Genomic DNA, 13,362 nt, shown 5'->3' with positions numbered 1-13,362 from the left:
GAGCACTTGGGGTCAAAAGTAATTTAAAATGACTGAATCAGCTACACCCATGCTTTCATCTGCTTACAGTGGTCGCCTAGATAAATTATAAAAAAAAACCTCCCCATTCTTTATTTAAGTTTTTGTCTTCTTGGTTCCTGAACTTTCAGGTCAACTTTGCCATTTTGGCATGCTCCAACAGCTTGGTTTGCCATTCCTCTCTTTCCATTAATTAATTATTATTTTTTTAAGCAAAGTCGCATTGCCCTATCCTGTATGGCGTGGGACCAGAGCCAGATTTAAGTTTGATGAGGCCCTAAGCTACTGAAGGTAATGGGGCCCTTTAGATGACCATCTGTCCTTTGTCAACAACAAATTGCCGCTGTTTTTGGTGTTGAAATATATGCTATATGGTAATTTAGGGACCTAATCGGTATCTAAAGCCGCTTGCACACAACAAAATATGTATTTTATCAAAGTAATTGTTGAACTGAAATACAATTAAGAAGAATTATATTAATAGTGAAATAATATAACTGATATTTTTCGGGAGCAGGCTAGCGGGCGGGGCCCATTACACCATAGGAGCCTATACAACACAAAACACTGTTGCTGTAGGTAGGTTTTATTTTATTTGTTTTTTATCTTCTATTTTGGAAAAACACACCCAGTTGTCGTTTTTTCTTTAAAGTTTTTTTTTGGGGTCCCCAAGAGAGTGGGGCCCTAAACTATAGCTTCTTTTAGCTGATACTTCAATCCAGTCTCCACCGTCTGCTGTTTTTTGAAATGCATCATTCCTGATGGATGACGGCGCCCTCGCTCCAGATCTGCCCGGGGGTACTTGAGGCTGCCCCAAGCCCTTGCAACTGCCCTCAAGAGTAGACCGGCCACCCGGCCGGCAACTCCTGGGCCCAGTGCCCGCCCCTTCCCCGCCTCCTCCTCCTCCTCCGCCTGCTATATCTTACCTTGACCCTCACCACAGCGACGAGCGTCTTCCCGCCGGCTTTTCCCTGCCCCAAAAGAGCGCAGATGCTGTTCCGAGTCTCGCCGGGAAGCTTTACGCGCGCGCTCTAAAGCGAGGCGAAGGAGAAGCCGGCTCCGGACGCTGCCTCGACGCCCCCGAGGTGCTCCCTGAGTGTAGGTCGGCGCGACGAGGGCGGCCTCCCCGTCTATCCCCGCGCGCCCACGGCTTCCCTTCGGCTCCTTTTTGCCTCAAGAGAGGCGCGCACCGTCGCGGCGGGTTCAGGGTAGGGTCACTGGGCAAAGTGAGTGGGCAAAGGAAGGCAAGACACCCCGGCGCCGGATTCCTCTGAGGCGGCAGCGGCTCGTGTGCTGCGGCTGCTTGGGGTTTTTTTTTATATATATAATTATTATTATTTGTGGCGCTGCCAAAGGAGAAGGAAGGAGGAAGCCATGGGGGTGCCCGTGCCTGGAGAGAACGGCCTCTTGGGCGCCTTCTGGAAGAGGCTGCAGCGCACCTGGAGACCCGGCTGCGGCCCGGGAGACAGCGGCGGGCGGCGGCGGAGCGCCGACGAGATACACCTGCTGCAACAGAAGAAGTAAGTGAGCGCGGGCGGCGAGCGACCTGCGGTCGATGTACCTGCCTGGCAAGGGAAGGAAGGGGCGGCCAGGGCTGCTGCATCACCTCGGAAGAAGCACGAAGGCGAGGGGTACCACTTTCCCGTGCGCAGCTAAGTTGGCGCCCTGCAGCTAGAAAGCTAGCACAGCAGGGCATGGCTGGGGAGGGCTGGGACATGTTTAAGGCATTCGAGCAGAATGTCTCCTATCCCACCCGAAGTGGTGTTTGTTTGTTTGCTGTAGTGTACCTCCCTCAGGATTCTGCCATCGCATTTTGCTTCCTATATGGAAATAGACTGCACTTCAAAGGGGCATGTGAATTTAATAATAATTAAATTTAATAATTAATATTAAATGTTTAGTAATAATCTTTAATAACAATTGCATGTTTCTCTTCCGCCCCAAATGCTTTCATCACAGAGGTGACTATGATTCCCTTGGTACTTTTGGGGGGGGGCTGCATCCCTCGGAGCAAATGGGAGGTATCTATCTCACCCAGTCCAAATAGGTGTGGGGTGTCTGGTCCAGATAGGAATGCTGAACGCAGCAGGTTTAAACCCCGTTTTCCTGCATGACAGCCTCCCAATCTGGATTGCACCTTGCATGTGCCTTTTCCGTTCTGTGTGAATGCCATTGAGACTAGGCTTTGTATCAGTCTGGTTTTGCTCTTTTCCCCTCTTCAGGAAAAAACACTATGTGTTGTATGTATTTCTTCAGGAAATTTTCTTTTTCTTCAGGAAAAAGTATGTATTGAAGGAATGTATTTCTGGATACAGATATCCCTCTTGGATAAATAATTAATGATTAAATGGCAAAAACAAGAAAAGAAGAAAGAGACAATCCCGTTCATTTTAATACCATCTTTAAAATTCATTTCATGAAATTTATACACCGCTTAGAACAGGGTCCCCAAACTAAGGCCCAGGGGCCAGATGCGGCCCAATCGCCTTCTAAATCCGGCCCGCGGACGGTCCGGGAATCAGTATGTTTTTACATGAGTAGAATGTGTCCTTTTATTTAAAATGCATCTCTGGGCTATTTGTGGAGCCTGCCTGGTGTTTTTACATGAGTAGAATGTGTCCTTTTATTTAAAATGCATCTCTGGGTTATTTGTGGGGCATAGGAATTCGTTCATTTCCCCCCCCCCCCCAAATATAGTCTGGCCTCCCACAAGGTCTGAGGGATAGTGGACCGGCCCCCTGCTGAAAAAGTTTGCTGACCCCTGGCTTAGAATCATAGAATTGTGGAGTTGGAAGGGACCAGGAGGGTCATCTAGTCCAACGCCCTGCAATGCAGGAATCTCTTTACCTAACATGGGGTTTGAATTCACAATTAAGAGAGATTAAGACTCTCACACTCTACTGACTGAGCTGTTTTGCTAGCTTAATGGTAAAAAACACATCAAAGTGGTTTACAAAAAGAATGAAGCAATAAAATTTGGTAAAACCAGTTAAGAACAACTACTTAAACATTAAAATCAGCAATAAACTAAAAAACAAAACACATCAACATTCTAGATATCTGGGTCTAAACAGAAATGTTTTTAGCACCAGGGCCGTCTTAAGCATATCTGGCGGCACCATGGTGCAAAGATACCTCTGGCGCCCCTCCCCCCCTTTCCCAGAATTATCGAACTTTTTTTAAGGGGGGGACACCCCAGAGTTGTTGACCTTTCTTTTAGGGAGCTGACACGACGCTTACACATTATCTCTAACAAGCCCGTAAAGGTAAAGGGACCCCTGACCATTAGGTCCAGTCATGACCGACTCTGGGGTTGCAGCGCTCATCTCGCATTATTGGCCAAGGGAGCCGGCGTACAGCATCCGAGTCATGTGGCCAGCATGACTAAGCTGCTTCTGAACAAGCCTTTAGAACAAAATAAAATGAAAAGGCAGAAGAAAATCTAATGAAGTCCTCAATTCCGAAGCAAGACTCATTCAAGACTCAGCAGTTCTTCTAATTCATCCTCATGATTCAAATCACCACATATCAAAAAGTTAAAAGTTAAAGCAAGCACCAGTTTGTTGTTCTTTAAATAAATTGATAAAGACACAGAGAATGAAGTTCCCGGCCAATTTGTGTTTAAGTACAAAGCTGACGTTTTCAAATATTGTGGAGGGTGGGGTGGGTGTAAGGCAGGCGTCCCCAAACTGCAGCCCTCCAGATGTTTTGGCCTACAACTCCCATGATCCCTAGCTAACAGGACCAGTGGTCGGGGAGGGTGGGAATTGTAGTCCAAAACATCTGGAGGGCCGAAGTTTGGGGATGCCTGGTGTAAAGCATTGACATCCTGAACCTAAAAAGGACCCAAAACTTGAGTCACAAAGGCTGCAGCCCTAACTGCACTTACCTGAGAGTAAGCCCTGCTGAATCAAATAGGACCTTAAAACCCACCATCGTCTTTGAAATGACTTTTTGTTGGGTGTTTGTTTTTAACCACTAACTGCATGGAGAGCACGCTCTCGAGTCCATCCTTACCTCTGAACTGATTCCTAATGGTAGTTCGCCCGCCCTCAGCTTTCCCCTCCCACCGCCCCAAATCTGAATGAATCCCTCCTCCACCTATTTCCTCGACAGAAGGGCCGAGAACGGTGCCCACCCCTTCCCACCCCCTGCGCTGGGCAGCTCGAGGTTTGCTTGCCATGTGGGGTTCCTCACCAGTCCCGCTACTGCCGCAGGGGTCACTGCGTAGCTTTGCGCGCCACTGCCGCTGCCTCCTCTCCCAGGCAGTAAGCGAGAGAGTGCGGCTTGCCGTAGGAAGAGCCCCTGCCGCTGGGCGCCCGTGATGGGTGGGCGCCATGGCGCAGGGCGCCACTAACCCTAATGGGTAAGAATGCCCTGTTTAGCAGCCATAACATTGTGGATACGTTTATACTAACCATATTAATGTTATCAATTATCAGCACAAATAGAATGATAATGCACATTTCCCAGAGTCTGATAGACTCAAAGAATTGTAGAGTTGGGAAGGGACCATGAGAGTCAGTCTTCTCCAACTAACTCCCTGCAGTGCAGGAATCTTTTGCCCAAGGTGGGGCTCAAACCCACAACCCTGAGATTTAGTGACTCGCGCCGTACTGACTGAGCTATCCCAGGGGATAATAAATTGACCTATTTTTGCCATGTACCATATGCAGTTTCTGCACCCACTTAATAAACTTCATTTAATAGAATCTGCTGTGTTGTATTGAATGCATAGTGTGCAGCTAGTGAGTTGGGCAGAGAAAGACGTGTTCTTGACAAATAATAATTGTTGGGCGGGGGGAAAATATGAAGATGCCCGTCCCCTTACTGTCCTCCCTTCTCTGGCCTCAGGAGAAAAGCAGTGCTTCACAGATTATACTGCACAGCATTCCTTAGATGGAAGTAAGCTCACTCACTCATGTACTTGTAACACAATCAGTTCTCAAACCAAATATGACTGCCTGAGGGTTGTGTGTGTGTGTGTGTGTGTTTTGTCTCTTGTGCATTGCCTGAGGTCCTTAATCTCCTGTGCATTGCATTCATTTGCTGGTTGGCACTGGCTTCTGGAAGAGGGTGCATTACTACACCGGTCATAACAGTTTCTCTTTGAAAACAACAACTTAATGACCTAAGAAAGTTTGCTCTTAGAAGAGATCTGGTTGTGCTTGTTATAGAAGAGCTGCCTCAAACTCAAAACACATTTTACTCTCTGGATAACAAGATATAGATTGGTGGAAAGGATGTGGCGGTTTCACGTCGCCTCTATGTATGTGTGGAAACTGCATTTTCATGTACTAGCATCAATATGTGTTTGCTCCTACTTTGGAGGTTTAACTTCTAAAGAGCTGGTGGGAGAAGACAGAAGCATGGCAATTCTTTCAATATAGAGTGATACCTCAAATCACTCCAAAAGGCAAAATAGAGACAATAATTTACTAGGAACAGCTTTCAGAAAATCAGAACGCCCTAATCAATAGGGACAACTAGAACATGTCTATTTTTCTTGCCTATTTTTTTTAAAAAGAGGCTGAGGGTTTAAGAGAACCAGCTTCTCTTTCATCCCCCTTCAAATTAGTTATGTCTCATTCATAGTTTCTTTACCCAACCAAGGATGACCCGAGACTGTGTTTGCACCTGAGAAAGAATATCCAAATGCAAGCCACCTCAATCCAGCAATACGCACCTGGTCAAAACGTATGTTGCACACACAGGTGTGTGTTGTTCCAACTAGGTATACAATTATTCAAGATGTTTCCTCTCAAGCATCTTCGCTGATCAGTTTGGTACTCATAAACCATTCTGTTTTATCAGAGTGCAAGGACCACACATCCTAAGGTGTCTTGAAAACTTGTTTGTAAAAAAGACTTAATGATTAATTCAGTAGCTGGCCATCTCATGCTGCTGAAAATTGATTGCCTGAGGTTGCTTTTCACACCTTCCTAAAAGGTTTTCATCATCATGTTTCAATAGGCAATGCTTAATGGGGAAGGATGGGATGCAGGTGTTACTGGTTTTGTTCAGGGCTGTGCAAAATATTAACTGATGCTTTACAGTGATGCCAGAAATTGCCTGTCAGAAAATGGTGAACAGCCTTGGCCTTCCTGTGAGAGTATTTTTGCTTGCAATGCTAAGAATGCATTTCTTAAGGGCATTTTCAAAAGGCAAAGGCAGCCTCATCATGAGGCAAGCTGAGGTGGCTGTGTCGGGTTTTGGGTGTTATTAAGAGCAGTTGAGTTGGAGATAAATAGGTTGGGCTCATTACTAGGCCATTCTCTTGCACAGTCTGTGCTCATTTCCATGAGGCATGTGCAAGAGAACTGCCTGCTATATTGCACTCTCTTGAGTTACTGAGAGCTCGGAGTGCCATTTTGAGTAAACTCCTCTTTAGGGATAAAAATGGCTTGGTCTGGTCCTGTTCACAAGTGACACTAAAAGCACCTTGATGACTTATTTTATGCCGTGTTGAGTGAATGTTCTTAACACAAAGATTTCAGCTAAGTTATTTTAGAACCTGAACCCCCAGTAGCTGTCCATATTGCCTATATTGACTCAAAAGCCAAGACTGGTACAGCAATGGAGATATTGCAAGAAAGTGAAATGTACTCCTTAGAAATGTTACTTCATCTGAATCACTCTAGAGAGAAATCTGAAGACCATTCCCAATCAACATGAGTGCCAGGGGAGGAGAGAGTGTTAACAGCATCTTGGGTATCTGTTTCCCCAGATGTGCCTAGAATTGTCTTCTGCCAGAGACAGGATACAGGACTGAAGTAGTTTGAACCAGCAAGGAGGTTATTGTGTTCTCTGTCTTTTGCGCTTGAGTTGTACCGTAGTATTGAAGCCTATGATGTAAGTACTCTACATACATACATTCTTTATTTCAGTCCAAAGAACCACAAAAACATTTTCAAAAGCAAAATAAAACAGAAATACAGGGAAAGGATTCCAAGGCAGTCACTATGTTTTGTAGATTTCTGTTTCTTATTACTTTTGAGAGGAACCTAGCCACGGCCAGGGTAGTATAATTTGACATATCTCAAAGGACGTACTTAAGGTAGAAGGTTTCAGATTTTCCAGTTAAGTTTACCAATAGGGGTTTAATTAATTGATCCCTGGCTTGTTTGAACTGCTCACAGTGTAGTAGGATATGCTTCATAGAGTCAAGACCCCGAGAGCATAAGCAGAGCCAGTTCTGATAGGGTATACCAGACAGTCTGCTGTTTAGTACTTCTGATGGAAATACATTTAGTCTGCCATTGGTGAACAATCGGTGGTAGTTAGGTACAGACAGATTCATGAAATATGATGGTAACTGAAAATCATGGCTAGATACAAATGGTCCACAGGTTGCATAAGATCTAGAGTGAATATTGCTGTATGAAATATCCCATAAACTCTGCCTCAGGGATTTAAGGGAAATATTGCAGCCCAGATGATGTAAAAAGGATGGTGAAAGACCAACCGAGGAGGCTTTTCGGGCCATGGTTTTCGACCATGAGCTGATAGACTCCTCATTGGCTAAATGAAAAAGTAATCCCTTCCCCAGGCCCAATACCGAGATCTTTAGCCAGTGTTTCAAGGCAGCCCACCACACTTTGGTGGAAAGTGGGCATTCATCTGTTTCCAACAATAGAATTAACAGTTTGGGACCTGAAGTAGGGACCGAAGGAACTTAGCCTGGAACCCATCTAACTTAGGAAACAGACCATTGTACCAGACGTCTGAAGCATGAAGGAGTTGGGAAATAGATTTCATGTTAAAGACCTTTATGACTGATGGAACATAGTGTCCACCTTTTGTGAAAAGGGTATAGCAAGTTTGCTCATCTCCGCCTTCTGACAGATTGTCAGTGGCAATTCCAGGACTTTGTGTTGTGAAACTACAGCCCTAGGTACTGGAAGCATTTAGTCAGCTCTATATTGTGGCCATTTACAAGGAGAATATCTTTTCTCAAAGACCAAAATGTTTGATTTCTCATAGCTGATGGATAACCCATTTACAGAACAGTAATCCGAGAACTTCATTCATTGGTGTTTCAAGCCAGGTCTGGAACGAGAGAGGATGGCCGCATTGTCCACATATAGCAAAAGAGGGGTCTTTGTGGTACCTCTTTTTGGGAGATGACCATCTGGGTCCATTAGACTTTCCTCTAAATCATTTAAGAAAAGGCTGTGGGTGCCTAAATGCAGCCCTGTCATCTTCCCCTAGCCATCTCAAAGTTGCCCTGCAACCCACATCTAACCTGCCATTTGCTATCACTGTACAGAGTTTACCAGACTAAAGACGTGAAACTATTAAATTAAATTTATACAGTGTGGGCTGGAATGTGGGTTGCATGGTTGTGAGTTCGGAATAAGCACCCTAACAAAGCCAAGAGCAGTCAATTCCATACACGTGGCAATAAAAAATCATTGCGCTCCTCAAAGTCTTATGCTCAGTTGCGTATTTTGGCAATGCCACATATTTGTGTTACTTTACAAGGATTTGGGGTGTGGTTGGTTCTCTTTAGTCTCACCCATATCTTTTTTTTCCATTTGAAGAGTTTACAAAGCAATTAAAATAAAGATCCCTGTGATTTTTGTAAGCACAAAACCAACTGTTTTATGCTTTAGAGCAGGTTCAGCCTGGTGATTTACAAAAGGATAGGGAGAACCTTTCATCTGTAAGCTGATGAATACAGTTTATCTCCCATTGTTAATTAGAAGTGGATAAAAAGTGGTGACTGCTCTTAGTAATGCACAGTAGGTATTTATTTTGTGGTAGCCTTTGTCTGTGAAAGCTGGGGAAAGTAAATTACATTGCTCAGTGGACAAGAGCTATGGACATGAGAATATTGCAATCATTAATTACCTGGTTCGGTTCACACGTAACACTAGGCCAAACCCCTGCTTAGCATGCAGGTGTGTGGGATACCCAGAGAGGAGATCATGGCTGCTTTGTTCCTCCCTGGAGGTCTTGTTGCTGTGCTGTGCTAAGCTGTTGTTTGGCATAGTTTGTCGTCCAGACCTGACCCCATGGCTTAACTCTCTATTCTGACAAAGCAAGCTGTAACCAAGGGTCTGTTCTGTGCTTTGCAACTGATGGCTTGCCTAGGTGAGTGAAACCGCGAACCTGGGTTCCTGACTTCCATCAGCACCAACCAGTACGGCCAGTGGAAGCTTGGGAATCCCAACAAGTTCTGGAGAGCCACAGGTTCATCAGTTCCTGTTCTAAGTGATCTCCTGTGCCAAGACTGACCTCTTTCACCTTCAGTTTTCAAGATGTATTTATTGTTCCGTGCTCCCTTCGGCAGCACATATACTTAAAGATGTATTTATTGTTCCTCCCAGCTACTCTCTCCCATGTGAAAGGCATGTGCCTGGTTCACATGACTTGTGCGAGAGTGTGGACATGTGGAGAGGAGCTTGCAACCACGTTGCTCCTCTCCAGACCTTTCCACTGCCATGCTGCTCCCAGCTAAACCAAGGTTTGGCTTAGCGTGTCATGTAAACCAATCCAATGAGTCTGGAAGAACAGTGCCGGCGAAAGGCAGTTGATTTTAGAATGAGGGAGGAATTAGCCGTATTCTGGCAACCATCATGTATTTCTGCAGCACCATAGCTGCCAAGTACCCCGTTTTCTGCGGGAAACCCCCGTTTTTACTTACCTTATCCCGGTGGTCCCCCGTATCACTTCGTCTCCCGTTTTTCTCCATTATTTTCTCCTGCCGGCGGCCATTTTTTTCCTTCTATGGGCACAAAAAATGGCGGCCGCCGGCTTCAAAAGTCGCATCTACGCATGACCGGAAGTGCGTAGAAGCTACTTTTGAAGCCGGCGGCGGCCATTTTGGTGCCCATAGAAGGGCAAAGCGACACCGGAAGTTACGTTGACGCAACTTCCGGTGTCACACGGCTGCCGGTCCCGGATTCTGCAGTCCGGGACTTGGAAGGTAAGTGCAGCACAGACTCAAAAACACAGGCCCAGCTCACCATGTCTGAGAAAATAAAAAGTCAAGCATACGTCTGAACCCAGGTTTGTGGTTTATCACACTCCAGGCAAATAATGACAAGCTTCAGCCAAGGTTTAATCTAGGCTTACCTCTCATGGTTTATCTGTGGGAGACAAACCCCAAGCCCACTGCTTGGGTTCAATGGCAAGAGCCCATCTATGGAATGTCATCTTTTAAGGAAGACCCAACAATCACAGAGTTTCAGCACAGAAATGAATCATCACAAGTTCTGTGTGTCACGGTATCTTCCACCTGCAGGCAACTTGGAGGCTCACAGTTTTCCTTATGGGAGATCTAAACAGCCAAAACTTGCAGTTTAGGGTCAACCCTGGTTTCTCAAATGTCCCCAGAGACTGCTTATCCTGCAGGCATTTCAAAAGCACCGTGAAAGTGAATAAATAGGTCAATGATTATTAGCATGGCCATAAAACCTGAAATAAATAAATGTCATTGTACTGATGAGTTACTAATTACAGAAACTGACAAGGGTTCCTGTTTGGTGGCCAGCACCTTGCTGACTGGCAAAAATTCCTCTCCTCTTTCCCAGGGACACTCTCCAACCAGAATCATGTTGCTCCAGTTAGGCTTTTCATTCCAGACTGAAGCAGAAGGGTCTGCTCTGAGGCTTGCCTGCTGGTTTATTTGTCCAGAATAAACCTGAGCCCGGAACCGTTTCATGTAGCATTTTGCAAATAGCTCTAGGTTGGAGATAACCTGGTTTCAAACTACATATCAAGACACGGGGCTGCCGCTGAAGATGGCATCTCCACATTGAGCTATCTTCCGAAATGCGTAGTAGCAGCACTTGACTTTGTTGCAGGTTCTCCTGCTTCACAACATGAGCTGCCATTTATAGGGGCACAGAAATACACCGGATGATGTGGGAGGATGCAGATTCCCTATTCCTGAACAGAAGGAGATGCTTGAAAACTCTCTTAAAGTAAACAAACAAACCATAGAGCATCACCAGGTTCTGCCTTCCAAGCCTTGGGGAAACTTAGACCTTCCCTTTTCTGTACTGGCAAAGTGCAAATTATTTATTTTTTTGCTTTCTTGGTGGAAGAAACTGGTGTGGACTTCATGTTAGCAACACATCTGCTACCCCACTTTCAGGTTGCAGGTGTGGCTTAGGGAGCCATAACTGCAGTGCTTGCCTATGATGTCAAGAGTTTGTTTTTTGCTTTTCTGATTAGTTTCACTTGGCTTTTGGCATTTGCAAGACAGTGATTTTAATTATTCCAGGAAGAGTGTTACATTGTATAATAAAATCCTGGTTTATAGTTGTTTATATGACGGTGCCAAAGAGTTTGTCTGGTCAGGTGCCAGGAAACTCAACAAGGAGCCAGCTGATGCTTTTGAACAGGCAGAGTAAGTCTTCCCTCGGTATATGTGGAAACTTTAAGGTGGAACATCCCAATAGTTAGTACAGTGGTGCCTCGACTTACGAATTCAATCCGTTCCGAAGGCACCTTCGTAGGTTGAAAAATTCGTAAGTCGAAAAAGGCCATTGGAAACCCAATTTTCCATAGGAATGCATTGGAAACAGAGAAATTCGTAAGTCGAAGCAACCCTATCTAAAAATTCGTAAGTCGAAAAATCTCTGTCTAAAACCGCCGCGGTTTCCTTTCAGATGTTGAGACATTCGTAAGCGCGCGGCCATTAACCCCATTCCTAAGTCGAAAAATTCGGTTGTCGAGTCGTTCGTAAGTCGAGGTACCACTGTATGTTGGTTCTGTTATGAACTGAAGAGCTTCTAACTCCATTGTTGACTTGGGGTTCTAGTTATTTTAACTGAGGCACAACTCCCTCACTGTACCCCATCAAGTAGTTGCTTAAAAATAATATATGATGGCAACGATATCGGTTATGAACTATGATCCTTCAGGGTTGTATCTTGTCTACTTTCCAGTAATCCAAGTAATCCCTGTGATTTCCTCAGTATTAAAAATAAATTTAAAAAATGCTTATTAGTGATGTACCCCAAAACAAGGTGTGGCACGACACATGTAATGATACAAACCCTGCCCAGTGGGCTCTCAGTCTATTTATTCAACAAAGAATGGAAAACCTAAATACACAATATTCGAGCTGCAATAGTAAATACTTCTGGAGTTAGACCAATTATCTGTTTAAATGTTTATACCAGCCTCCTAAATTAATAAATCATAAAGTTGGAACAGATTTGCATAAATTTAGAACCAGATCAGAGGTTTTGTTGGTGTGTGGATTTTAATGCATTGATGAGTAGAAATAACGAACAATAAACAAATGCAGTCCTTTAGACAACGATGATGCAAATATTCCAGATATTCACAGGATAAGGTTATTAACAAATATGAGCGAATTCTCTGTTCTATCATATGCACACATTTGTTCCATTGCCAAAGTGGGGGGCTTCTGGGTAAAAAAAAAAAAAAGGCCATTACAGTGGTGCCTCTCTAGACGAATTTAATTCGTTCAACGGGTCAATTCGTATAACGAAAAATTCATCTAGCGAATCCCATAGGAATCCATTTAAATTTTTATTATTCTTATTTTGCCCATAGGAACGCATTAATTGAATTTCAGTGCATTCCTATGGGAAACCGCGATTCGCTAGACAAATTTTTCACAAAACGAATTCGTCTTGCGAGGGGCAACCTCCGCTAGAAAAAATCTATTCGTTAAGCGAAAAAGTCGTCTTACAGGGCATTCGTCTAGCGAGGCACCACTGTACTCTTGTTTATCTCTAAATGGGGGCGTAGTGTAGTTGATTCTATCTTTGTTTCATGTAACATAATTTACATGTAACAAATACCGGTATTTTTGTTGTAAGTACTCTCAGGTATGTATTTTAATACATAGTAGGAATGTATATTTTCCCTCAAAATAATATTTAAATGCCCCTCCCCTAAACATTGTACTTAAATGCATATTTTGCTAAGTTTGAATAACCATGAATTGCATTGCAACATTCAGAAAAACATGAAACTTGGAATTTACCTTTTCTAAAGCCATAGAAGGCCCAGGCTGATAAGATTTTCCTATATTTCTTTTTAACTGTGAATTTCCTGTATCCAAACCCAGTCACTGTCCTTTACAACACTATTGCTGGAAAGCAAGCACTAGTTATGTTGTTTTCTTGGCTTTATTATCTATACTGATGCAGAAACTGTTGTAGCAACTGTTGTAGCATTCTGTTGCAACAAACCCTTCAAATACTTTTTTTGGGAAAGGGAAAACGAGGATCACTTACTATTTTATTTTATTTTCTCTTGCTTTGTAAAATAATTGTACTTTTGTGGCTTTCTTTGCCGCCATTGTTTTGTTGACTGGAAGAAAAATAGATGATCATAGAATTGTAGAGTTGGGAG

The 13,362-nt window shown here is 44.0% G+C and overlaps 1 protein-coding gene across 1 annotated transcript in view; it reads left to right on the top strand.

Annotated features, from left to right (window-relative positions):
* The first annotated feature begins 1,222 nt into the window (after positions 1-1,222).
* The window catches only part of LOC118097792 (transient receptor potential cation channel subfamily V member 6-like), a 32,461-nt gene continuing 20,321 nt past the window's right edge, over positions 1,223-13,362 (top strand). The window contains exons 1-2 of the mRNA XM_035141029.3: positions 1,223-1,302; positions 1,334-1,538. Coding sequence (XP_034996920.3) covers positions 1,393-1,538 — 146 coding nt within the window. The 5' untranslated portion in view covers positions 1,223-1,302; positions 1,334-1,392. The remainder of the gene's footprint in view (positions 1,303-1,333; positions 1,539-13,362) is intronic.

This window comes from Zootoca vivipara, chromosome 15 (assembly GCF_965207765.1).
Source record: "Zootoca vivipara chromosome 15, rZooViv2.hap1.1, whole genome shotgun sequence".
NCBI lineage: Eukaryota > Metazoa > Chordata > Lepidosauria > Squamata > Lacertidae > Zootoca > Zootoca vivipara.
The sequence above is the reverse complement of the archived record's forward strand: the minus strand, read 5'-3'. Positions and strand labels throughout refer to the sequence as shown.